The sequence below is a fragment of the Colobus angolensis genome, unplaced genomic scaffold, assembly GCF_000951035.1.
Source record: "Colobus angolensis palliatus isolate OR3802 unplaced genomic scaffold, Cang.pa_1.0 Scaffold316, whole genome shotgun sequence".
NCBI classification, from domain to species: Eukaryota; Metazoa; Chordata; class Mammalia; order Primates; family Cercopithecidae; genus Colobus; species Colobus angolensis.
The window spans coordinates 1,980,949-2,008,887 of record NW_012116444.1 but is presented as its reverse complement, the minus strand read 5'-3'; the positions used below and the strand labels follow the sequence as shown (position 1 = coordinate 2,008,887).

Here is a 27,939-nt window from a genome sequence, read left to right as displayed (position 1 = left end):
AATTCTCCTCGCAAGCCAGCAGGGTGGGCTGGGAAGATACTATCATTAAGTCCATGATGAGGTATAGAGACAGAGATCGTCCAAGATGTTGCAAGGAAGAAAAACAAAAACAAAACTGGGTCTAGTGCCCAGGTTGGTTCGAGGAATAGTAAAATTTCATGGTCCGGCGCCGTGGTTCATGCCTGTAATTCCAGCACTTTGGGAGGCCGAGGCGGGCGAATCACAAGGTCAAGAGATCGAGACCACAGTGAAACCCCGTCTTTACTAAAAGTACAAAAAATTAGCCGGGTGCAGTGGCGGGCATCTGTGGTCCCTGCTGCTCGGGAGGCTGAGGCGGGAGAATGGCGTGAACCCGGGAGGCGGAGCTTGCAGTGAGCCTAGATGGTGCCACTGCACTCCAGCCTGGGCGATAGAGCAAGACCCCATCTCAAAAAAAAAAAAAAAAAAACAAGAAATAGTAAAATTTCCAAAAGCACAAACCACCTGTTTCCATTATTACTATCATTTCATAAAAGAAAAGGAAGGATATTTTAACACCCCCAAATCATCTCAGAATAAAGGAAAAACTCACTAAAGGACTGTTGGCCACTCAACACTAAGAATAAAAGGCGTAGTTGAACTTTACTCTGTAGCTGGCTGCTGCACACAACCCCCAACACTTCATGGTCCTTATTTTCTCACGTGACCATAGACCAGTGAAAACTCTGTCACAGTCTTGGGTTAGGGAACCAGCGTGTTCAAGCGTGCTTCCTCCGTTCAGGGTGGCGGCACCTGTGGCCTGGCTTCAAGTAAAAGTGTAACTGCAAGTCACTTTGAGCTAAAGGGCCCCTGACGTCACCCGGGGTAACGACTATGGTGGCCATAATTTCCAGGCTGAGAAGAACATGGTTTGTCATATAAAAGTGCTGTGGTCATCCAATGGGCAGAATGTTTGAAATAGAGGCTGTTAGCAAAAACTCGAGCTCCACTGCTGCTATAAACATGACTGGCCATGGAATAGAGAGACACTTTATGCAGAGGCTTCATGTTATTGAGAACTGCTGTATTGTAAAACTGGCAACTGGGGGCACGGAATAGAGAAACATTTTATGTAGAGGCTTCATGTTATTGAGAACTGGTGTGTTACAAAACTGGCAACCAGAATTGCTAGTGATTGTAACAAGGACTGTCTCAAAAAGAATGAGATTCTATCTGTAGCAGAAACAGTAGCGAAAATCATCACACCCCTCTCCCGGTCACCAGACAGAACATGAAGCCAAATTCTCCTCCTCTGTAAGATGACCACGACCTCACAAGCAGAAGGCTTGTGTTTTATGTTTTATGATGATCACTTGTGCATAGAGACTCATTTACATTTCATAGTCTGGAAATACCACCAAAAGTCATTTCTTATTTTTAATTTTAGCATAGATTAAAAAGAATAAGGATGCTGTTTTGAATGTATAGAGAAATGAACTTCTATAAACTATTTTTTGATCCAAACTTTGGGGAGAAAAATTTGGTAATAGCAATCAAAACTTTAAGGACACAACTCCTTCTATTTGGAAATTTCATTTTAGGAATTTAGCCTACTGGTATATTCAAGGTCTGCAATGAACGTGTTTTAAAGTATTATTCATGACATTTAAATTGGAAGAAACAACCGGAGAATTTTGATTGCTGTTATCAAACTCCTCTCCATAAATGTTATACCAGTTTAAATTCAAATCTGCCCTTAAAGATGACCACCAATATATAGCTAGTTAATTGAATTGTAATACATTTAAGGTAGACTATTAAATCATCTGTTCAGAAAAGAATGTGGTTAATTTTTACTTACTAACAAATAAAAGTGTCCATGAAATAGCTTTACAACAAAGCAAGTTGGTAGAAGGGCGTATGCACTATGATACCATTTATGACAAAAATGTATGTGTATATTATGTACAATGGCAGTGTATGTATGTTTAAGCACACACATACATACATATATACATACTTATACACACATACATACATATATATACACACATTGAACTTACCATGACAATGTCCCTTTCTGGGGAGTGGGTTAAGATGGAGATACAAGGAAATGGGAGATTTTTGACTTCATACAATTCTTGCCGCTTTGATTTTTTTCCCTGGTGAATCTGTATTAGTTTTATTTAAAAAATATAAAGACTTAACAGAATACCATTTCCCATTTTCTCTTGAAAGAGACTTACCTACCTAGGTATATAAGACCTACTAAGGTACGTACATCTAGCTTAGATTTTGAGTAGGAAATGCAGATATGTACAATTTTTATTCTCTTTTAAAGAAAAAAGCTTAAGAGTTTTTGATGTACAAGAAGTTTTGAGATGCTAGCTTTCCCTCTCCAAGTGCCAACTGAAAAGTTCATTTTAAGGTAATAATTCAAAAAACAGAAATCAAAATATGGAAAACTGGCTGAGTGCTGTGGCTCAGGCCTGTAATCCCAGCACTGTGAGAGGCTGAGGCGGGCGGATCACCTGAGGTTGGGAGTTCAAGACCAGCCTGACCAACATGGAGAAACCCTGTCTCTACTAAAGATACCAAATTAGCCAGGTATGGTGGGGAGTGCCTGTAATCCCAGCTACTTGGGAGGCCGAGGCAAGAGAATCTCTTGAACTCAGAGGTGGAGGTTTTGGTGAGCTGATATTGTGCCACTGCACTTCAACCTGGGCAACAAGAGTGAAACTCCGTCTCAAAAAAAAAAAAAAAAAAAAAAAGGGAAAACTCACATGGCATCTTGAAGAAGCTAGGGCTGTGTTTTATAACTTTTCATTTGGATTTCTCCATACATGTTTTTATAGCCCTTAGCTAAATAGTTATAGAAATGATTTTCCTGCTTTGACATTTGTTAGGCACCTTGAATGGGCATAGCTCACCTTCCCTGCAGTGAGAAGGAAAATCAAAGTCCACTGAGTACCACCACACTCACTTGTCCTGTTCCAGAATGTAGACCCAGCCACCATGGATTCCAGCCAATAATAAAGAAGGGTTACGTGCTAAAGAGGTTGAAACTTCTCATCCAGGTAGCAGAGAAATTTGTTTTCTTCCATGTGGCACATGTTGACTTATTTTATATAACTAAGTATTTAAAGAGAGTCAAACTTACTTTTTGATTTTATTCATTATTCCACCTTCATTGATTTTAATATCATGGACCATCTTTTGAAGCTGTCTGTAAAAAAACAAAATTAAACATAAGATACTAATAACCAGCCTGACTTTTTAAAAGAAGTCTTCTACTCTTCTCAAATACAAAAAAGAAGGGGGAAGAACCCTACCAAAACAACCTCCAAACAGGATGAATTATATTGTATTTAATTAAATTGACCATCTGCTACTTTAGCAAAGGAGAAGCATGACTGATTCTATAAGGACTGTGGTCACTGGGCTATGTACCCCTCCGTTGGGATGTCTGGGCCAGTCTCAGGCTGTGAAGAAAGATATTCTGATTCCTTGCTCATTGTCTTAGAGCATCTACATTATGAAGATAGGTGCTACTCTGTGGAGACAGAGAGGCTTCAATCAGGCCCAAGGTTCTTTTTTGTTAAATGTTAGTAAGTAGTATCTACGAAAACTTCCATTTAAAAGTTACTCCTACCTAGGAGTCATAAAGAAAATGACTATTAAATCTGGCTGATATTTGAAACTTCTGTAGAACAAAAAGTAATATTGAGGCAGGAGAATAGGGTCTGGAGGCAGGAAACCTAAGGCCAGTTTGCACTGACTGCCTAGAACTGAATCAAAAGGAAAACCCCACCTCTCCATGCCCAAGCAACAAAAAGATCAGAGGCTACTACCTTTGCACTGTGTTATAGATGAAAAATGGAAAGTACCTCTGATTGGTCCCCTCCTGTAACCAATCAGACTGGTCCCAGGCCAAGTCTTCCTGTGTAACTTCATACCTTCACTTCAGCCTCTGATTGATCACCTTCTGCAACCAATCAGACTGGTCGTGGGCCACTCCTTCATTTACATAGGATGTAACCAAGTAACCAATGGGAAACCCCTAAAGGTTTTTAAACCCTGGAAAATTCTGTAACCAGTGCTGTTGAGCCAATTGGTCAAGCCCATTCCCACTCTGTGGAGTGTACTTTCATTTCCATAAATCTCTGCTTTCATTGCTTTATTCTTTTGTTGCTTTGTTTGTGCAGTTTGTCCAATTCTTTGTTCAAAATGCCAAGAACCTGGAAGACTGGTAGTCAAGACCCTCCACTGGTAACAAGTATTTGGTATTTGGTACATACCAAATCAAAAGATAAATGACATGCTGGAAGAAATATTTGCAGTATATAGTAATAATAATAAGAACAACATATTAGGTTGCTGCAAAAGTAATCACGGTTTTTGCCACTAAAAGTAATGGCAAAAACTACGATTATTTTTGCACCAGCCTTTCTTGATTTACAAAGAAATCTTACAACTCAGTAAGAAAAAGAGAAATAATTCAATAGAAAAAATGAGCAAAAGATATGAACACACAGCTAACAGAAAACAAATACAAGTGGCCAATAGACCAATGAAAAGACATTGAACATCACTTATATTTAAACAAATCTAAATCAAAACAACAGTGAGATGTCTTTTCGCCTGTCAGACTGGCAAAACACAACAAGTATGATAATATCCAGTTTTGAGAGGGTAAATTGTTACAATCAATATCTGTCAAGATTTAAAATGTTCATGACTTTTGACTCAGCAATTGGACTGCTAGGAATTTGTCTTATGAATATGGTCACAAAATGATGTCAGTATACACATATAAGCATGTTTATTGCAGCATGAGGTGTAAGAACTCTCTAATCCTCCCTGCTTCTCCTGCCCTCCCCACAGCCATAACTCTGAAAACAACCCAATGCTCATCAATCATTAAAAGGGAATTAGTTAAAGAAATTCTGATAGATCCATGCAATGGAATGCCACAGACCCCTAAAAAAAAGAGGAATATACCTCTATATTGCTGCCTGGAACTTCTACTTTCTGAAAAGAGGATTATTATTTTATGACATTTTAAAATATTTGAATTTTTATAGCATATGTATATATCATTTATATTATCTGCGATATATAAAAATATGGAGAAAAATGTTATAATGGGAGGATAGGGCCATGTTATGTTTTCCTTATAATAATTTTATGACTTAAAAAATGTATAATAAAATTTCACATGGTTCTTCCCTGAAAGAGTAGGATGTTTTAATTCACCTTTCAGAAAAACTCTTCCTTTCTTCCAAGAAAACTATTTGACTGGACCCTTTAGATAATGAGCTGTACACAGCTATTGTTCTTATAGGCAATGGTGATTTCCCCATAATCCTGAAAGCAGATTTTTCCGACTCTGGGAGCCAGGCCTTGGGATAGGTAATAGAAATAATTTAGCGTAAGTCTAGGAAACTGTTGGTTGAGGACATCTGGGAGAAATACTGCCTCGGCCCTTTGTGAATTTAGAACGCCCATGCAGTGGAAGAGTTGCTTTTTGGTGTGGTGGTGGAGCAGTGTAGAGGGTAAGAGGACAGCTTGTCAGAAGAACTCTGCCTGGGCAAGCCTGTGGGTGTCCTCTACCAAGTGTTAATTTAAGGCTAAACACTGCAGCGATGCTGGTGGTTTGCCAGGGCTGCTCTACTGAGGGCAGGCCCTCTAGCACTTAAGGAGTGGTGTGAGATTTACCGGATAGGGAACTGGGAAAAGGGAGATGCTCAAACGTAAAATGGGAACTTAGACTGTGGATTTTGGGGAGATCTCTCTCCTTCTAGGGCTAATGGCTGTTAGGCGCTAGAGTGCTGAAGAGCACAGACAAACCTGAGGGATTTTCAGTGGTGGGGGTTGGGGCGATGGCGGGGTTGGGTGGTAGTCCTGAATCTGAGGCTGGGTCTGGGCCTCTGCTCTGAGAAAAGCCACAGCCAGAGCCATCGCTAGCTGTTTTCAACCATATAATCCCTCTCCGCTGTCCCTGAATCTTCAGTAAGATCTTGTAGTAGCTTCAGCCCGGCCTCAGCTGGGCCCTGGGGAAGAGAGTGTTCCACAGGCATGGAAGGGCGGAGGGAGGGCAGGCTGGAGGTTGGAGTAGAAGGTTAAGAGAAACTTCTTTTGGGACACCCTTAAGGCTGCATCTTGGAGAATTATCTGCATAAGTGAGGGACCCACTGAGAGGCCCATGTTCAAATGTATGTGTCAGGGTCTGGTGCCACGTCATTGTAATTTGGGTAACATAGGAAATGGGAACACATTTTATACTCCCTAGCTAGGGAGGCCAGAGGCCAGGCACACTGATGATACAAGTGTAAGAGCTCAGGGAAGAGCCAGGCACATATTACGGGCTCAGTAGCAGAGAGAAAGGATGGTTGAGAGACACACAGAGGGTCCCTCAGATGGGCCCTTGAGTTGCCTCAGAATTCTACAGTTTTCTAGAATTTGTTCATGTATACTCTATGCCAAACCCCTTTCTCCTTTTCCTGAGGAACTATAGAGAATCTTTGAGATAGAGGAAAGAAGGAAATGAAAATAAGGGGTCTGGCAATGGGGAGAAAGAGAGATTGAGAGACAGACGGGGCGAGGGGGAGAGAAAGAGAGACAGAGAGAGAGAGGTTGAAGTGGATTGATTGCAAGGAAATTCAATAATTTTACATGGAGGGCAGAGGGCAGCTCTGGTTGTAAGCTGACTATAACTGAATGGAGTATCTTTAACGTAAGTTAATGCTTAACCAGGTTGAGGAGCAAAATGAGCCAGCAGTAGGGACACAGGCGGAGTAATAGGGAACCAGGGGCCAATTTGCATAAGTGATTTTGCTGTGGATGTAAATAAACAGATGCAAAATGTTGCAAAAGAATTGGATGCAATTTTGTCATTTGCTCAATTTGGCATTTGGTGCTTCTTGGCATTTCCTAATTACTTTTTATTGTGTATTATTAGAACTATAACAACTATACTATGTAACTATATCATTATAGTAAGTTACTGAAGTGTTACATAAACTATACTTTTTAAAGTCGATGCATAGTAACAGTAGATATTTATGGATGCATGTGATATTTCGATACATGCATACAATGTGTAATGATCAAATCAGGGTAATTGGGAAACCCATCACCTCAAACATTTATCATTTCTTTGTGCTGAGCACATTCCAAATCTTTTCTTCTAGCTATTTTGAAATATACAATAAATTATTGTTAACTATAGTCACCCTAGATAAATTATACTCTCTATATTGTAAAGTTTTCTTCTCTCTCTGTATCTCGTTTACACAAATTCTGATGTCTATAGACTGCTTTGTTACAGCTGCCAAACTTCTGTGATCTGGGAAGACATAGTGACCCCAAAACAAGATTTGCTGTGATGCTCTTAGCTCATTATGTCAACTCTGCATGCATCTGGTGGTGCACAGTTCTGCTGCTCCCTAGTATTGGCCATTGTATCTTGGAGTGCTTTTTGCTCCTTATTACAACTTATAACACATGCCATAGCAAAAGAATGCACAACTGGCTGTTCCAGGAGGGGCTGTTCTGGATTCAAACAGTAATCCTTTTACTGAGATGAGTTGTGTGTAGGTAAAGATAGGTAAGGCATAAAACAGCTTCACTTTAATTATCTCATTCAGAGATATCCTTCCATGGTGGGGAGATGGATAATACAGTCACAATGTCCTAATCTTCTAAAGTCATAGAGAGACAGCCATGCTCATGTAACAAAATAAAATGAAGAACAAAGCTTATCTAATACATGTTTTAAAATATATATTAATATTGTAATTTTAAGTGGTATGGGCATTTTGGTATTTAAAAATGGTGAGCAGGTCATAAAAATAATTATAATACTTGTGTAAACTGAATCAAATTTTATGTTCTCTCTTTTGTTTTTAATTTTCAAGCTTTTGAATTAAGACACATAACTTAGTCACACTGTAGTAGTGTGACCTTGGGTAAGTCTGAATCTTGAGAGATTTAAATTCCAGGATGCACTGAGAGTAGAAAAGTCACCATTTGAAAGTTACAGCAGTTTTTTGCCTTTAAAGTGCCTTACTTTAGAATCCGATAGACCTCAGGAGGGCTATTGGACCACAGCTGGCTGGGCCTGGAGATTCTCATTGGATTGTCTATGGTGCGTCAGAAAATCTGCTTATTATTATTATTATTTTGAGACAGGGTCTCACTCTTGTTGCCCTGTTGGTGGGGGATGGGCTGTCTTTGCTGTCACTCATCCTGCAAAAACTCCAACCTAGAAAAAGGATGTAAGAAAATGAGGATGTAGCAGGCAGGCCTCAGGCTTAGTACTGTGATGTTTCCTGTCTTCCCGGGGCCTCCTGGTTGTTGGTCCCTGTGCTGCAGGTTGAATAGAGGAATCTTCTAGAAGGATTCCCATTGAATAGCCTTCCAATTTTTACTACCCATGCATAAGATGCACAGCTTTTACACAACTAAGATCACTCTTGACATTTTGAAATCTGCGTGTTCCACTTAATATATTGTGAATATTTTCATAAGTGAGCACCGTCCTTAGGCTTTATCTGTATCTTTCCTTCCTGCGCAAACTGAGAGGCTTTTAAATAGCTGAAACTCTGATCTAAGTAGGTGTGACTAGAAGCAGTGAATCAGGACCCCTCAGCTTGAGGGATTAGAGAGATTACCAGACCACATGGCCAACTGAGACCAGGAGAAGCAAAGGCTGTGTGAGAATAAGTGCCGAATGTCTTGCTTCTGGGAGCCTGGGATCAAGAGGCTTGGACCTGAGGGGCAGGGAGGGAGGGAACAATCTCTGGTTCCCCCTTGTGCCTTCAAACCCAGCCTCTCTTCCAGATCACCCGCTGAAACAGCGTTTTCTGGAGTAAGGTCTAAAGATTGCCTGTATTTGTTTATTAAAAATTCAGATTGCTGGACCCTAAACCATATTAATAGAATAAAAATTCCAGGTAGGGCCCAGCAATCTGCATTTTAACAAATTTCCTAGGCCTGGTGACTCTTATGCACACAGAAGGTTGAGAGCCATTTTTAAAAGAATTGGGCCAAGCCAGGCGCGGTGGCTCACACCTGTAATCCCAGCACTTTGGGAGGCCGAGGCGGGTGGATCACGAGGTCAGGAGATTGAGACCATCCTGGCTAACACGGTGAAACCCCATCTCTGCTGAAAATACAAAAAAAAATTAGCTGGGCGTAGTGGCAGGCGCCTGTAGTCCCAGCTACTGGGCAGGCTGAGGCAGGAGAATGGCGTGAATCCAGGAGGGGGAGCTTGCAGTGAGCCGAGATCCGGCCACTGCACTCTAGCCTGGGCGACAGAGAGAGACACCGTCTCAACAACAACAACAACAACAAAAGGCTTAGGCCAGGTTTATCCTCTTCTAGGCTAGGTTTAAATGGAAAGAGCAAAAGAGACGACTTCCCAACCTCCAGAGTATCTTCCCCCATCCACCATAGCCTGGAATAGCTTTAACAACAAATCTTACTCTTTTCTCCATAATGAGTGGCCAAAGGCTTACCCAGGCATTCTTCCCAGGAAAGGAAAGACACTGGCAATGGAATCTTAGTCAATGGTATGATGTCTGCTTTCAACAAGGGGAAGACAGCAGAAGGAACTGGCTGTGGTTGCCAATGGCCAGGCATTCACCTTTACCTGGACTCAGATTAATACAAGTCGGGCACAGTGATGCTTCCAGCCTGCCTGCCTTCTCTTCCCAGGCAGCCTGGTGTCAGAGCAGGGGGGACTCTGACCCCAGGAGCTGAATGTATACAGCCCAGCCTTCTTCAGTGAGTCTTTTTTTTTTTGAGACAAAGTCTCGCTGTTGTCCCCCAGGCTGGAGTGCAATGGCGTGATCTCGGCTCACTGCAACCTCCGCCTCCTGAGTTCAAGCGAGTCTCCTACCTCAGCCTCCTGAGTAGCTGGGATTACAGGGGCATGCCATCACGCCTAGCTAATTTTTGTATTTTTAGTAGAGACGGGGTTTTACCATGTTGTCCAGGCTGGTCTCAAACTTCTGACCTCAGGTAATCCACCCGTCTCGGCCTCCCAAAGTGCTGAGATCACAGGCATGAGCCAATTTACCCAGTCCTTCAATGAGTCTTTTATGAATCGAAGTTTAGACCTTACATCAACTGGTAGTCTTTCTACAGCTCCTTCTTGGATGAAAAGGTAGGTTAAAGAAATGCTCTTAACTTTGGCTGTACATTAGAATCACTTAGGGGACTTTAAATAATCCTGATACCCAGGCCTTGCCCCTGACCATTTAAACCAGAATCATTGACTCTCAGGGGATCCAACGTGCAGCCAAGGTTAAGAACCACTGGCAGTGTTATCAGGATAGGAGAACTTTGTACATACCCCAGGTAAGATCGTCCGGCCAAGCAAGCACGAGGAGAGGAATCCATAGAGAGAATCCACAGAAAGGTATCTGCAGGCTGAGAACAGCCCCAGGCACGTAGAAGGATAAACAAGTTCAGGAAGGATGGAATTGAAGGCCAGCGAGCTCTTCCACGGCCAATAGGGCGTTGGGGGAGGGCAGCTGCACGCAGATATTTTGGCCAGATCACCAGAGTTGTCCAAGAAATTACATATTTTACAAGAACACTTTTCCAATAATTTATATTAAATACAGGAGATGATTTAACAGATGATATTATTTGTAAGAAGTTTTGTGTTTTTTTTTTTAATTTAGTAGAAATAAGGAGATCAGAAAACATCTTGTTTTCCTTGTAACTCTAGTGCTGTCACAGAGGACAATGAAAGGCAGGTTTCAGGATTTTTTTTTTTTCATTTGTCTTTCAGAAAGGGTGGAATGCAAAGCATTGCTAATCAGAAAAAAATCCCTGTTTAATCTGCATGTAGGAATGGATTAATGAGTGTCTCAGGTGAAAGTGACTCTTTGTAAGCAAACTGAACAAATAAATCCTTCCTTCATCCCCTACATCTTAACCTCAGGTCCAGTTCTTGAGTTTCATCCTTTCAGTGTTCATAGGGCTGGTCCTCCTCTCTGAGCCAAGATCTAAGCCTACACTTTCCCCTTTACAACAGGAAAATGCAGCAGCTGGCAGCGGGGCCCTCCCACCCATGCTGTGAGGGTTTGTTAGGGCCTCTTTGAGCGAGTGTTTCTAAAACCCAGATTTCAACAGATGACTCCCTCCTCAAGAGTGCAGCAGCTCCCCGGTGTCTAGTGAATCAAGCCTGAGCTTTTTGTCATGGCTCGGAGTCACTCAGTCTCACCCTGAGCTCCATGCTCATATAGACATTTTATTTTTGTTACTAAATTTTAAAACAGCTCTATGATAGAAAATTGAAAACTGCCAATAAGAAAAAGGAAAAGGGCCGGGCGTGGTGGTTCACGCCTATAATCCCAGCACTTTGGGAGGCCGAGGAGGGTGGATCACTTGAGGTCAGGAGTTCAAGTACTGCAAGCACCCCTGGGGGCTGCTGGCTCAGCCCTTTGCTTTATCCACATATACTTGGGTATATCCTTAGAACATCCATGCTAATACGGTTGACCTGGTATCTCCAACCTATATGTTTCTAAAATCAATTTGGAGTAGAAATCTCTGTAATGCTTTCCTTGGCATATATAGAAACAAAAATGCATCCATGAATACTTTTTACTATCAATGGATTTTTAAAAACACTTTTTTAAACTTAAAATTCAAATAAATTTAAATGCATTTAATTTAAAAATAAAAAAGTTAATGTTCATCATTAGGTCTGCTAATTCTCTAGTTGACTTCCTCCTTTTTTATGTTTAATATAATTGACTGTGGGTTTCTTTTTAAGATGCTACTCATATAGTATGTTTTATTTTTGTTACTAAATTTTAAAACAGCTCTATGATAGAAAAGTTGAAAACTGCCAATAAGAAAAAGAAAAAGGGCCAGGCATGGTGGCTCATGCCTGATTACAGGCACTTTGGGAAGCCAAGGAGGGTGGATCACTTGAGGTCAGGAGTTCAAGACCAGCCTGGCCAACATGGTGAGACCCTGGCTCTACTAAAAATAGAAAAATCAGCTGGATATGGTGGCGCGCGCCTCTAATCCCAGCTACTTGGGAGACTGAGGCCTGAGAATCGCTTGAACCCAGGAGGCAGAGGTCGCAGTGAGCCAAGATCGCACCACTGCACTCCAGCCTGGGTGACAGAGCGAGACTCCATCTCAAAAAAAAAAAAAAAGAAGAAGAAGAAAATGGAGTTTCTAAGCTGGCATCCTTGGATCTTCAGGCTTGAAACTTCGGAATGTTCTTTAACCCTTTCTCTCTGCCTTTGACTCTTCATCTCACATCTCCAGTCACATTAAAAGGGTGAGGAACAGCAGCCAGGTATCAGGAATAGCAAGTGCAAAGGCTCAGAGGTGAAACTGTCTGAGATGTTTGGGGTCCGGTGAGCAGCTGAGAGTGGCAGGAAAGTAGGTGTTGAGGGGATGTTTCCAAGACAAAGATGAAACCGCAGGGAGCAGAGACAGATAGTCAAGGGATCTGTTAGGCCAGGGAGATGGGGGTTACAGGCTTCCTACTGGAAGCCCTTGGAGACCTTTCCTCGGGGTGTGTCATCACGAGGGTGGAAGAATGGAGGAGGACCTCGGCCTGGAACAGTGGTGGCTGGAACACCAGGATGGAGGCAACCCTGCCAGGCCCAAGCCTCAAGCTCATGACAGTGTGGTACCAAAGGCAGTGTGCCCTGTGGGCCTCGGCTGTGCAAAAGGACCAACAACTCTCCAAGAGGACATTACTGAGACAGAGTGCCATGTTGGCCATACTGGGGCCTGAGACAAGATAAATCAGCAGGACTGATTCTGTCTTTGTTTAAAATTCCAATAATTTCTTCATCATGGATTTGTGGGCATTCATTTTGATTTTTAAAATATTATATTAAATATTATTTGTATCAATTTATTGATGGGGGTTACCCCTTAAAGTTTAATGTCATGATTTGCTGTTTTATAAAAGACTCATTTTGTTTTATTCCACAAATATTCAGTGTGTGCACACTGGGCACGGTACATGCAAGCCACAGAGCTAACCTGAACTCAAACCCGACCCTCTTGAAATGCAGGAAAGGGGCCCCTTTCACCACCTTATAACATGACAGAAACCTTCTGGCCTATGTGAAGCCAGGGGACAGATATAGGCAGACTGGATAATTCTCTGATTCACAGAAAACATCCTCCTCTCAGGTCACTTCTGTCTTAAAGCTGAAGTCTTGGCCACCAACCCATCGTTCTGAAGCAGCATGATACTTTTTAGTGACTATCCTGTTATTTGCATGCAGCAGGACTCCTATGACAATTTCCCCCCCTCCACTCTTCCTAAAGCCTTGTCCATTTCTGTCCCCAGCTTCCTAATGCTCATTTCCTCCAGCCTGGCCTTCCTAAGAAATAACAGCAATTATATTTAGATTTGTGAATTCAGCACTGGAGGCTGCTTCCTTCTGAAAAGTGAGCTCATGGTGGAGCTGGCAGAATTTTGACAGCTTTGGCAGTCTCTTCCATGGTGTGATAATGTGAACAAGCCCCTCAAGGTCGAGTTAGTGCCCTTCTCCTCCATTTCACATATGCAGATACTGAAGCCCAGAGAGATCAGATATCATGAGTGTCTCAGACTATACAGCAGACTCCGAATTTTCCCTATAATTAAGATAGTCACAGAAATTTGGAAGTGAGAGAGACTTTGGGAATATCCTGGGTCAACCTCCTCTTATACCAAGGGAGGAATTTAAATTCCAGGGAAATTTTGTGATTGCCCCGAGGTTAATGTAGTTGAGGACTCCTCCAACTCTTTTAGTCATACCTCTTCCTTCCCTTTCCACACACGGCTTGAGCCCCCTGCTAGAGGAGAAACTTTTCCATGGCCGGAGGTACCCCCCACATTCTTACGCCAAAGTTCAGAGCTGTGATTACAGTATAAGCCCAGTAAGCCACTGTTGAAAGAAGCGTCATGCATGCCAGTGATCAGACTTGGAAAATCAACAATGGTAAAAGCCAGCATTTATTGAACATGTACTATGTTCTTGGTACTTTGTGTGCATTATCTCATTAACCCTCACAACTACCCTGTGAGGGAGGTACTATTATTATTCGCATGTTTATATTGTGATAAAAAACACATTGGCCAGGCACGGTGGCTCACGCCTATAATCCCAGCACTTTGGGAGGCCGAGGCAGGTGGATCACGAGGTCAGGAGATCAAGACCATCCTGGCTAACACTATGAAAACCCATCTCTACTAAAAATACAAAAAATTAGCCAGGCATGGTGGCGGGCACCTGTAGTCCCAGCTACTTGGGAGGCTGAGGCAGGAGAATGGCATGAACCCGGGTGGCGGAGCTTGCAGTGAGCCGAGATAGCGCCACTACACTCCAGCCTGGGTGACAGAGCGAGACTCCGTCTGAAAAAATAATAATAACAAAAAATTTACCATCTTAACTATTTTTAAGTGTCCAGTTCAATAGCATTAATATATTCACATAGTTGTGGTTATCCCTATTTTCATAGATGAGAAAATTAGACTCGGAGAGGTTAAATAATTTGCCCAGATCCTACAGCAAATAAATGACAGAGCTGGAATTTGAAATCAGGTCTGACTCCAGAGCCCATACTCTCAACCTGGATGAGTACATCCAGGTTGGATGATACAGGCTAACTTGTTTCAACTTGTCCCCTCACCAGGGCAGGTGACTGGCTTCACCACTTACGTGCCTCTCTGGATACCTTCCTCTCTGTCCCCGAAGACAGCATCCATTCCCTCTACCAGCCCAGTAATCTTTACTGTGACACATGTGCCCCTACCCCTGGCTATTGGTCCCCAAGATTAGACATTTTGCTAGAGTAGAGCATTGGCTCTTAAGGGCCTGTTTCAGACTTTGGGAGGAAGAGGGAGAGTAAAATGAGGAAGGTACAGATGGCAGGGGAAACGGGAAGGAGAGTGGGTAGGGCACGTGGGAGGCAGGAGAGAATGTGGTAGCGGCCCTCTAGGGTCTGGAATGTGTTCAGAAGTAGGGTGGCTGAACAGAGCAGTTGGAAGGACACCACCATAATCCATGCATCCTTTCTCAACATCTGAGGCAGAAAGGCCACCTGAGGGTCCTGGAGTGGAGGGGCTGTGTTCCCTTACACACCAGCATCTTGCAGCCAGGGTTGTTTCTTACTATCTACTTATTAACCATATAAAGTAATTTGTAAATTTCTCCAGGCAGTTCATACCCTACCTTTTTTTTTTTTTTTCTTGTTTCTTTTTTTTTCCTACTGAGATCTGCAAATATTTTGTGGTAGTCTTTGGCATGTCTGAACGGCTGAGCTTGGTTATAAGCAGTCAGAAATTGGGCTGACTTGGCACAAGCAGGAGTAAGGATGATTCCACTAATACCCTGTGTCCTTCAAAATCTCTGGTAGGATTTACCCTATCGGAGGCAGTTAGACATCAGGCACACCACCCTGAGACTGATGAGATGGCAAGGAAATGAGGCTATACCTGCCTTAAGAAGTCCTTAAAAGCTTTGTCACTTGATGTGACAGCTGAAATTGGCATGGCCCTTCCTCTCTCTGACTTTAGGGGCCAGTGGTCCTTGAGGCCTCCAGGGATACAACACTTTCCTTTCCTTTAGCGCATTGGAACGCTTGCTGAACCCTGCCCTCACCACCCACCTGGCCGAGGTCTTGGGTAAAGGGAAACTTCCTCATAAAACTACATAAAAGCAGACTGCAAAAACCAAAAAATTTAAGGGACACTCCTGTGTTCATAGATGACACAGACTCTTGGGTGTGGAAGAACGCCGAGAGGTCATGTCATTTAGTCTCTTCACTGTGTCTGACTCTGACGTGTTCATTGTTCTGACGTGGTGCTGACAGCTGCACTGTGCCTCTGGTCACTGTCTGTCCTCCACCAGCATAAAAATGCGAAACTGACGTCTCTTAAATCAAACCAGCTGCCAATAGGTTTGTAAAACCAAGCGACTGATAAATAGCTCTAATCATGTTTCTGAAAATGCAGTTCTACGTAATTCCAGAAAATAAACCTGTCTTAAGAATTTGAATACGTTCTTTTAAAAATTAACTTAATGGGGGGAAAAGGAACTTTGGCTATATCTACATGGCATGATATATATAGTATTGTCATCTACTTGTCCTGGCATCCATTTCTGCAGCTAAAAGCAAAGATATTTTCAGGAAGTAAAGAGTGATTTTGAGGGATGGCATTTCTCATACACTGAAAAAGTTTGACCCAGTTAAATTCTTCTTGGCTCTGAGAAAACAAAGATATTGGAAATGTCTTGTATGTAGGGGTAGGGGTGAAAGGAAGCATTGTAATTCATTAAAAGCATCTAAAAATGTTTGTCAATAATACATTTAAATAAAAACTTTGAAACAGTATCTTTTTTTTTTTTGAGACAGGGTCTCACTCTGTCACCCAGGCTGGAGTACAGTGGCATGATCTCGACTCACTAAAGCCTCAACCTTCCTGGCTCAAGTGATCCTCCTACCTCAGCCTCCTGAGTAGCTGGAACTACAGGCATGTGCCACCATGCCTGGCTAATTTTTTGTACTTTTTGTAGAGACAGGGTTTCACCATGTTGCCCAGACTGGTCTCAAACTCCTGAGCTCAAGGGCTATGCCCACATCGGCCTCCCAGAGTACTGGGATTCCAGGCATGAGCTACTGTGCCCGGCCAACAATATCTAATTGGTCAAAAAAATATATAATCATGGGTCCCCAAAATACAGTCGTTTATGGTAAATATAGGAAATTGTTTAATTATCAAATTTTAAATTGTGGTAAAACATACATAATGTAAAATTCACCATTTCACCCATTTCAAAGTGTACAACTCAGTGGCATTTAGTAAATTCACAATATTGTGCAACCACCACCACTAGCTAGTTCCAGAATATTTTCATCACCCCTAAATAAAACCCCAGACCCATGAAGCAGTCATTAGCAATTTCAAAGCAGATTTTTGAAATAATTTACTTTTGAGGTATTTTTGTGAAAGCTTTTGTTTTCCTCATGCTAAGAGCTTGTTAACAGAATTGACCCTAATAGGTAGCATCGGGTATATTAAGCTCAATTATCTAAGATTGGTTTGGCAGCTGTGACGTCTTTGAGTGTGAAGATGATGTGAAATCAGAAGTCCTGCCATGGTAAAAAAGGGAACTTTGACCCTGATGTAAAGATCATCTAAAAGCCAAAATCATTTTATATATATATATAGGTAGAGAGTTCATTTTTTTCAATGGTTTTATATTACATTTGCCATTTTCTTTTTTGAAATTATAGTTCTTATGTTTGTATGTGATTCTCATAGTTATTTACACTAAAATGAAATACTCTTTCCTTCCTGGTATGTTCAATATTGAGTAGGGACATTAACACACTTTTTATGCTTAACAAATTATTTTTCATACTGAAGCTTTTTATACTTTGAACCAAGTAAGGTTGTAAAATGAAGGGGTAAAAAATGGAATGGGGTTGGGAGTCATTTCACTCTAGGTATGAGCTCAGACTCTCCTGTCTTCTACTCCAAGCACCCTTGGTCATAGCTTCCCTCTGGAGAACTCCCGTTTACTTAGGTGTGGTCTCCCACCTCTGGTCTTTCCCCGCTTCTTATCACCATGTTCCTGAACAATGTTCCATTTATCCAGCTAGACTATTGATTGAACCACCTCTGTGGGTGGGTAGGAGAGCTCTCTGACCCCTTGGTCTGAGTTGGTTATCAGATAAATGAGTCCTGCGTGAGTGCTAGTGACAGATAATGGCTCAGTGCCTGAGCCTATTGCACTTAATGATGTTTAATTTTGAACCAGAACATTGAGACACTGCCGTATCCCACATACATGCCTTTCTAACAACACAATCCAGGGCACCAGGGAAACACAGACCAGGAGGAAGGGGGCATTCACTGAGCTCTTACTCTCCAGTATATAGAGGTACCGTTCTAATATCCCTGCTTTGTGTTATATATTATTGAGATATTATTTCCATTATTCAGATGAAAAACCTGAGGCTAAAAGGGATGAAATGATCTTCTCGAAGACCACAAGCTGGTAAGTACAGAGCAAATGTTCAAATCCATATCTGCCTGATTCTTTCTTTTCAGTAAGATAAAAACACCTTCCAGGGGCACCTCTTAAAATACCACGTTGGTGCTGTGTGCTTGGTCTGTATATAAGACCAGCTCTGCTCTTCATAATTATAACTCACTCTCAGATTACATGAACGATTGTGGGAGCATTCTTTCAAAATATATAGCAGTAGGATATCAGACACGCCTGAGTCAGTGTGGAATTCAAGTTTGGGCCTGGAACACACAATTGCCTGAAATACTGACAGCAGGAATCCTCAGAAGGCTTTCTGACTAGTAAGTGACTGCTTTTTAATTTTAAAACAAATGTCTATGAAAAGTAAAGAACACAGACAAAGCCTGAATGTTACACTGGCCAATAAATTACACAGGCAGACATGGAGGGGTCATTCTAGAGCTTGAACAGGTGACCTGGCCTCTCTGGGCCTCAGGTTTCTCACCTGTGGAATAAAGGGGCTGGAGAGGTGTCCTTTCAGTCCTTGCAAGGCAAATCTCTGTGCTTCTCCATGGAAGCCTGTGTCTCTGCACATTGTAGAAGCAGGCAAGGCCCGAGTCCTCATGGAACTCCAACCAGCACTGACTACATAATTTCTGGGGCCCAATGTACAATGAAAATGCGGGGCCCCTTGGTCAAAATTGTTAAGAATTTCAGGACTGCAACAGCAGAGCATTAAACCAAGCTTACTGCTTGACCCTATGCTTGGTCCTGCTTACAGAGCACGGGACCCTATGCAACTGTACGGCCACACGCCCAGGAACCTAGCAGACCTGTGCTGCGTGTTCCCTACAATGTATGAAGGAAGGGAATCTGGAGTAGGTCTGGGGCCCCCAGCCAGCGTGGGAGGCAGGGATGCTCCTGGGGTAATGACAGCCTTCCTTAGGAAACTGGCCAACAGAGAAGTGTGGCTCAGCAAGCAGTCACCACATGTCCCTCAAGCTGGCTTCTTTGTCTTGCTTTTGAAATAAACATTGAAATAGCCATGCTGGACTGAGGGAAATGATCTGTTTGGAGGCCTCAACTATTGTGCTGCAAAAGGGTCATGAAAACATCAGGTTAAAAAATAAGGCTGCAGGTGTAGCTTCCAGTGGACTCCCTTTCGGAAGGGAGGTGAAGGCAGGAGAGGTAGGAAAAGATGGTGAAATAAGGAGGAGGAGGGGGTTGTGGGGTGGGCTCTTTATGCAGGAACAGATAGCCCTTGGCTGTGGAACAAAGCACAGGGAGGAAGGAGGTGAAGTCAGACTTTCTTGCTCATTGCTAGATGGAGACAAATACACCAGTAATGAGGAGGCTCGACACACAGTCAAGAGGAGCAACCTCCTGAGAGGGTTTCCACTGCAGCAGCCAACCCCAGTGTCCAGCGTCAGCCCAACACAAAAGCTGCTTCCCTACAACTGTGCTGGGGAACCCTGAGGTCATGCGGGACCTAGAGGATGGCAGCCAGCATCACACTTCAGGGTTCTCTGCTCCCTTGATCTGGAGCAGGGACTTGGGTGGAGGCTGGAATTCCACCCCATCAGCAGGTGAGGCCCATTTCTGGAGCAACAGGTGAATCACTCTTAATTCCTAATAACGTGCATGGTTCCTAGGGGCCTAGGAAGCCCAGCATAAACGTGGAATGAAAAACCTAAGGCTGTCTTTGAGTGTTTAAACCTCAACATCTGACAGAGCAAACACAGAGAAACAAGGTCACCCTAAAGAAGCAGAATGTTCCCAAATCTATGAGATTTAAGGGGGACCTGATGGAATGTAATCACCAATCCAGAGACACAGGGTGTCCAATGGGAGGCAGTAGCGGTACCTCTCTGACCTCCATTCTGCAGAGATGGAGTCTTGGTTAGGTGGACTTAAAAGGCTTCCTTAGTGAGGCTCTATCTACAGTGGGCAAAAGCACCGCAGCCCTGCAAACCTGCAGGCAAGATTACCCAAGAGCCTTGAGCATCTGACATTACAACAGAGAGCACAGGCTGTTCTGAGCACAGGACCCTGGGTTCCTCACATAGACCTCCTCTCATCATTCCTAATATGCAGAACAATCACACAAAGCGTTTCCTGAGATCCAGATACAATCAAAACCAATTTAAAGAGTTATTTTAGAGAGGGGCAGGGGAGACATCGAAATGCTCAATAGAGCTAGAAAAAAGTCTTTAATGAAAAAGACTGAACCCTTAAAACCTACCCATCAGTTTCAAAAAAATATATACACACTGGCCACAGGGAGACCAGACAAGACAGGGTGAATCCTGCTCCAGAAACTTTCCCAGCTCATGGAAGAAATATTCCAAATACATGCCTCTTGGACACTGCCACAGAATTTTCATATATAACCAGGAAGATTAAAGGATGGACAAGCAAACGCATTTCATCTCTCCTCCACCAGCTGCTTTGTCTTTTATCCAATATCTTCAGGCAACGTATTCTGCTCCAGGACAAGCACAGTGTGTGCACCTCTGTCCAGAATTTGGTCTTATTATTATTATTGTTATTGAGACATGGTCTCATTCTTTCACCAGGCTGTAGTGCAGTGGCACGATCTTGGCTCATTGCAACCTCAGCCTCCTGGGCGATCCTCCCATCTCAGCCTCCTAAGTAGCTGGGACTACAGACACATACCACCACACCAGACTAAGTTAAAATTTTTTTTTTTTGTAGAGATGGGTGTCTTGTTATGTTGACCCGGCTGGTCTTGAACTTCTGGCTCCAAGCAATCCTCCTGCCTCAGCCTCCCAAGGTGCTGGGATTACAGGCATGACTCACTACACCCAGCCAGAATTTGACCACTGGATCAGACTCACCAGCCCTTGAACTTCTTAATGGCTGTGTTATCACATAATATGCTTTTTACCTCAACATTAAGAATTTCCACTCAAGATTTGCTCAGTCTACTTGAAGAAGTGGAAACAGACTATTTATTCCAAGATGACCTTATGTCTGGAAATCTTTTCCTGCTCTCACTTTTCTACCCAGGAGAGAGCAACTTATACCTCAGTGGTGCATATAGTTCATGGGATCCAGTTTTGTTTGACACAATTTTTTAAAAGGAACAACAAATTGAAATGCAGGCCTAAGGATTTATTGCCCCTCCTCTAGGCAATCCCTCACACAAACCATCCCAGACAGGAAACCCAGTGTGATGTGAGCAAAGACCACAACAATGGCAAAGATATGTATTGCCTATTCTGAACTTTAAATACATATTGTCACTATAAGCAAATAGAAATGAGTATTTGCTTACTGTTCTGAAGAGAACATTCTACTAGTCTGACTCGGGGTTTCTCGGCAGTGGCACTATGGACATTTTGGGCCAGCTGATTCTTTGTTGTGGAGACTGCCCTATACAATGTAGGATGTTTAGCAGCGTCCTTGGGGACTAACTACTAGTGTCTGTAACACTCCCCAGTTGTGACAACCAAATGTTCCCTAGGGGACAAAATTGTCCCTGATGGAGAACCATTGATCGAAATGATCCAGCTGTATCTTGTGGGAGGCTGGGGAAGAATGCTTCTGTGGAGTCTATTAAGAAGCCAAAGAAAGCCAAGTGTTTTAATTTCCCTAGAACAAGCTATCCTTTAATTTCTGTCTCCCTTTTTTTTCTTACTTATGTAAGGCCTTCTTTGAAAATGAACCAAACTGATAAATTCTCCAAAGAACAGATGGGGTTAAATCATCTGTAGGGAGAAAACAAGAGCTTGTCTGTAAACATGTGCCTGAAGAGTTTGGCACAAGCCCAGTGCCCTTCAATCCAGTAATCTAGGAGGCAGGGCTGGAAAATAAATGTGATTTGGTCCTTGGAAACCTAATTGATTGTATCATAGTCCATTTGGAAACATGTTATATGAAAAGGAAGGTGTTGTCCAGCCACGGTACACAACCATTGGGTCCAGAAGAGAGGTTCCTCAGACATGTGGACTCTGGTTTAGGGTTTTCCTGGCACAACCATGCCCAGAGTGGGTGAGGAAGTTGCCTTGCGTTTTCTTGGCTGATGACTCTGAAGTCCACTCACACTAAGCCAGTTTCTGGTAACGTGGCTCCCATGCGGCTTGCCTACAGGAAGAAAGAACCCTTTCCAGCTGCTCTGGGTGGTCCATCAATCGGTATGGTGCAAGATGGCCCGGTTGAGTGGCTTCTCAGGCGATAGGAAGCAGGTAGGCAGTGTGAGGAGGATGGGAAACCGAACTGTCCAGGAAGTGGATCTAATCTCCACCACTAGATGCTGTGCCTCCTGACTGCAGCTCCCCACTCTGCTTGCCACCCCAGTTAAAAGGAGTTGGAACCACATATATGAAGAAGAAGAGAGATAGCAGATGGCCACTCAGCATGGGTGGGTTGAGGTACTGGTGGTTGTGTTTGCTTTTTATTGACTTGGTGTACTGACTAAGTGGCAAATACTCTTCTGGGAACTTCAGTCCATGTTGTTTGACTTGGTCTTCACACAAGCCTGTGAGGAAGACATCTCTAGTTTTGTTTGACAGCTGGAAAAACTGAGGTGCAGAGAAACCAAACGGCTTTAGGATTTATAGCTAGTAATTGGCCATTAGAATCAGCCCTGTTGGGCCCCAATGGCATGGTCCTTCTAAATGTATCAAGGAATATTTCCTGAAAGCCCTGAGATAAAATGGTAGCCTTTGAGAATGTAACATATGTCAAACGTGGTCTCTGTGCTTAAAGGATCACAGCATCAGAACTGAGAGGGACTTTGGGAAATGTTCTCATTTTGTAGTTTGAACCAAACAAACATAGGGGACGTGGGGGAGCTGAGAACCTATCCCGGATGTTGTAGAAGAAAAGGAAAGAAAAGGCATATATGGAAGAGCCATAAAGAAAACCTGCAGGGTGTGGTAGGTGAGTGGGTGTCAGTTGAGGTGGAGAGGGAAGGGTGAGTCAGTGTGAGGGCTGATGAGGATACCATCGACCAAAACAGGGAGGATCTGAGAGGCAGCTAGTTGTGGAAAGGTGAAAAGAAGGTGAATTTGTTTCTGGAGAACTGAACCAGAAAAATCAAGGAACTAAAAATTCTGGTTGAAAACTCCAAGCCCTGAGAAGAGAAGGCATGTCTCAGAATCCATCAAATAGGGTCTTAGTGAGACCCCTACCAAGAAGACCCAGACACCCACGGTAGGGCTCTGTCATGCTTAACATTATTAGTCACTTAGATGAAGGCAGAGAAGGAATGTTTGTCACATCTGCAGTCCATGCAAAGCCAAGTGTCACAGATGTCAGAATCAATAGACAAAATAGTCAAAATAGCCAGAAAGAAGAAATGGAACCAACATGAAACTTATCAGGGATCAATGGAAAGTCCCTGTTTATCTTCAGAAAATCAATTACACAGCTATAGAATTAGAATAACAACAGTAATGATATTAATAGCTACTGTTTTAAAAATCCAATAGTCACTATGTGCCAGTTGCTTCACAGAAAAATTTGTTTAAACCTTACAATAGCCCTACGACATTGGTACTGTTATTATTGTCTTTATCTTACAGGTGAGGAAACCAAGGAGATTAGGCAATCTTGCCTAAAATCACATAAACCTTGATTTTTCTAACGGAAAAATGCCATACTCTTTAACCAATAAGGTAACTGGGGAGACCCGATTTGACCACACTTGTGTCGAAGACCTTTTCTAGTTGTAAAAATGAGCAGGTATGTGTTTGTTTATGCTACAAAGAAAAATACACAAGCACAGATGATGAGTCAATTGGGAGGCTATTAAAAACTAAACATTTCATTTTCAAGTTAGCTTTACTAATTTGAAAAGGGATATTTGCAAAGTGATGCAGGATTGTAAATTTTGAAATGTTCCCCTAGAAGGGTGAAATTTTTATGATCATAGGAATGTTTACTGTGGAACAATTGAGAACCCAGGTCTAGCCAGGTTTCTGATGAGATCTTTACCTCATACAATTAAGGGAAAATCATAGCTAGGAATCAACTAAGAGACCCTGAGTGTCTATGGACTCCAACTAACAGAGAAGCCTACTTCAGCAGTGCCTCAGTGGGAGCAAAAACATGAGAATCTGTGCTCACACCTCTCTGTGGTCACAAGCAACTTAGCCATCTCGCCTATCTCTATTCCTATACAGCAGAAACTCTCAAGGTGATGACCCATCCCCAACTGGCTTCATCCAGAACATTCCCTTTCTCCTTCATTTTGAGAATTCCTTGTCTCCTTCCAATCCTGCATGGCCTCCTTTCCTTGGATGACTCTGCTTCCCCTCTCCTTCTAGTAATTCCTTCTTCTCTACTCTCTTTTCAGTCCTGGGAATATACTCCCTGGATCAAGGTCATTCCTTTCAGTTCCCTGGAAGAACACTCACTGTCTTTCTATTTTTGTGGCTAAGAATTTGAGCAAATTCTCACCTAAGCCTAAGAGTATAAACATAACTGTCCACTTTTGCTGTCATCTGGTGCCAAATAATTATGTTGTTAATCAACCTCCAGAATTGATGTCAACCAGTCAGGACAGAGGACACAAATCACAGAAGGCAAGTATTTCACCTATTAACTCCCCACCATCCCAGCTATCTAATTATCAAAAAGAGTTAAGATGGTGCTTCGAGCCCATTGAATTTACAATTTCATTTCTTTGAAAAGTTCCACGTCAACAATGTACATTTTATCACAATGTGGTGATTCTATAAAGACAACTGAGTAATCAAGTGGGAAAAACCTTACTTTTATGTAAGCAGATGAGTGTAGTATATGATTATCTGTGGTATAATTTTGGTTTTCTATTCCATAATCTATGGTTGTATATTGCCCATCAACTGCTCTGTGATCAAGCTGGACTTTGTCCCAAAGGGAGGAATCATAAAATGATTTAAGTTCTAGCACCTTTACTTAAATTCCCATCTGGATTCCCTGAAAGAGAATACGTCTCTGTATAGTTCTACATTATGCTATATGTCTGAAAAAAACATTTGGAATCCTCCTGTTCATTCAGAGGAGGGTACCTAGTTAGTTTCTTTGCCATGTCTTTCTTCCCTCTCTTTCTCTCTTCCTTCTCACGGCTGTGCCCCAAGTCCAGGCCTACAGCCCTGGATGCTTGGGTTACTTAAGCGCTCCTCCCTCCCACCAGATCCCTGCCTCCAGTGTCCCTCCCACTCCAACACATCCTACCAGACTCCTTTAAGCCTGCTGTCATGACATCATTAACAGCATAACCTGTTCTCCAACACTCCCTATGGTTAAGGCCCTCACCACCCTTCACAACATGGACCCGCCCTATGTGTCCAATTATACCAGGACCTTCAGGTCCTACATGCCCTACTCTATAGTTTCCGCTAGACAGAAAACTTTCCTCACCATCCCACAAATGGACTGTATTTGTGTTAAGCTTTGAGTGACAGCCTCTGTATTTCCTCCCTCCCAGCACATACATGTTTCCTCCAATTCTCCAGTATTTTATAATTTTACCCACCTCTCAAAGTCTACCTCTTAAATTATCTTCTCTATGAAACCTCCTCCTGCTACTCTAATTCTCTTCTTACATTCCTTCAGTCACTTACAGCTTCTGTTGTATCATCCCTGCCCCTCATGAAGGTGTAGCTATTTGAGACCAAGGGCAAGAATGAGTGCCTTCCTGTCCCATCAGTGCTGATCACACAGCAGAACTCAACAGCATGTTCTTGAAATGGTTGAATGCAGCTGATACTGCCTACTGATCCCAGATCATTGGTGCATATCACATTACCTTTTACCAAGCACCTCCTAGGCATAAGACCTGTATTCTACTGTGAAGGGCTGTCCCTCTGCCAATTCCAGACTTTCTCTTAAATACTGTCTCAAAAGCTTCAATTCTCTGGCTCCTTGTTATTTGGGATTACTTGTCTGCTACATGTGTCACATCACCCTCTGAACATTTGGCTAAGTTCTGATATGTAGTCAGAATAGAAAACACTCCCTGAATGGAGGGGAACATCACACACCGGGGCCTGTCAGAGAGTTGGGGGCCAGGGGAGGGAGAGCATTAGGAGAAATACTGAGTGTAGATGATGGGTTGATGGGTGCAGCAAACCACCATGGGACATGTATACCAATGTAACAAACCTGCACCTTCTGCACATGTACCCCAGAACTTAAAAGTATAATAATAATAATAATAATAAAAACTGTTAAAAAATATGGAAAAAAAACCCCCACTCCCTGAACTTTAAAAGTTCCAGTCTCTGAAAGCCATGATGCCATTACAATGAGACAAAAAGACGACCTTCAAAAGCAAAATTTGGGGAAGTTGTCTTTTCCATAGCTCCTTGACTCATGCCCGTGGGGCCGCTTCTGGTTTATTCTTTTTAAGAGGCTTGTTATAGATCATTGTTACATTGACATGAGGGTGTTGGAAAGACAGATCTAATCCCCCCAAACACACTTGTAATATACACCCACAAAATAAATGAGACAGTAAAACAACGAATAACAAATGGTTACAGCTATCCTTAAAATTAAATAGTAACCTGCAATAAAATGGGTGAGGACTCAGTTTAGAGAAACCCTTCCTTAGAAAAGTTGGTTGCATTCAGACTCTGAACGTTGACCTTCAGTAGAATCTAAGCCCTTGGTATTCCTGTTTTATTATCTTTCCAGAGCTTCATACTTTATTGTAAGAGGTAGCTAAAGCAAGTCTCTCTTGTTCCTACACATTTCTTTAAGAACTCAGTCCACTTCCCTATAGCAAGTGCCACCCAATGCTTTCCCTAAAAGCTCAGTCCACTTCCCTATAGTAAGTGCCACCCACTGGAAACTAGCAAAGCATTCCAGGATTTCAGTATTTCTGAGATGCCATAAGAGCATTGGGGCAAAAAAAAAAGGAGATGAAGAAGGGTAAGTATTGGGTGGGGAAAATCTTACCTCAACTTCTGACTGGCGGGGACGGTTATTTTATTAAGCTTGTCCATTCTGTTTGGTAATTGTAAGAGACACGAATAAGTGTCCAGTGGTCACGTCAGCAGTTCCTGGCCCTCCTAAGGAGCAGCATGGTAAGCCTCTGGTCTCGAGGGTTCCGGCCACTCAAGTCTGATTTCTGAGAGTGCAGGCTGCTGGCAAACACCCCTGCTCTAGGGAGAAGTAAAACTTGCCCGAGCACATAGTCAAGTTTCATGTTTCTACATAATCATGTGATCTGGATAGCCAGCCAGCTTGATGATTACTCCACGTTCTGTAAACTTTAATAGTGAAACTTACTGGGCATGCAAATTTCTTTCCAGCTGCTTTCTTTTACAATCAGATTTGTAACCAGGTTGGGACAAGTTTCTGCCTGGTCACTACTTCCTGTTTGTCCCAAACACATATAGTCTGCTTCCAGCAGGTGCATACTATAACTGGGAACTTCCTGGGCTCAAGGAAAAGCAGAGTAATCAAGTCCATCTGAACCTCTCTTGGAGACTTTCTGCTTATTTGCATAAAGTCATGGATAAGCTTTTTCTACTTATAGAACCATTATATAAAAATGACATTTTTGTGCTTTTCCCGTCCCGCCCCTGATGCGAGCAATATTTTTAAAAATAAATATCAGGGTGGCAGTGACATGGTGGTAACAGTTTACTCAGAGAATTAGAGTCTCTCATTTCTATTTAAAATGGGATGGGCAATTCTCTGTTCATCTGCGGGTAGGTATGGGTGACCCAGGAAAGGGGAGATGAACTCTGTCGTAAGATGTGCAGCCTCCTTATTGCCTGGTAGAGTCAGGAGTTACCTTGCCAATAGCCAGATGCTTTCAAACAAACCAGGATGTACCCAAAAGTCAGATGAGAATAAATCTAACAGTTTCACAACAGTGCAATTCCTACATCAGGCCATTCTGAAGTCCTAAAAGCAGAATGCCACTCCCCTCCTTGCATTTGCCTCTTCCTGTCCTGTCCACCGCTTGCTCATCACAGCCAGTGACACGCCAAACATG

At 42.7% G+C, this 27,939-nt stretch overlaps 1 protein-coding gene across 4 annotated transcripts in view; it reads right to left on the bottom strand.

Moving 5' to 3' along the window:
* Positions 1–27,127, bottom strand: part of BLNK (B-cell linker) — a 79,506-nt gene extending 52,379 nt beyond the window's left edge. For all 4 annotated transcript variants that reach the window (XM_011951222.1, XM_011951221.1, XM_011951223.1 and 1 more), the window contains exons 1-2: positions 26,892–27,127; positions 3,119–3,184 (exon numbers count right to left, since the gene is read on the bottom strand). In XM_011951222.1, the coding sequence (XP_011806612.1) occupies positions 3,119–3,184; positions 26,892–26,938 (113 nt within the window). In that variant the 5' untranslated portion in view covers positions 26,939–27,127. The remainder of the gene's footprint in view (positions 1–3,118; positions 3,185–26,891) is intronic.
* Between the last annotated feature and the right edge of the window lie 812 nt (positions 27,128–27,939).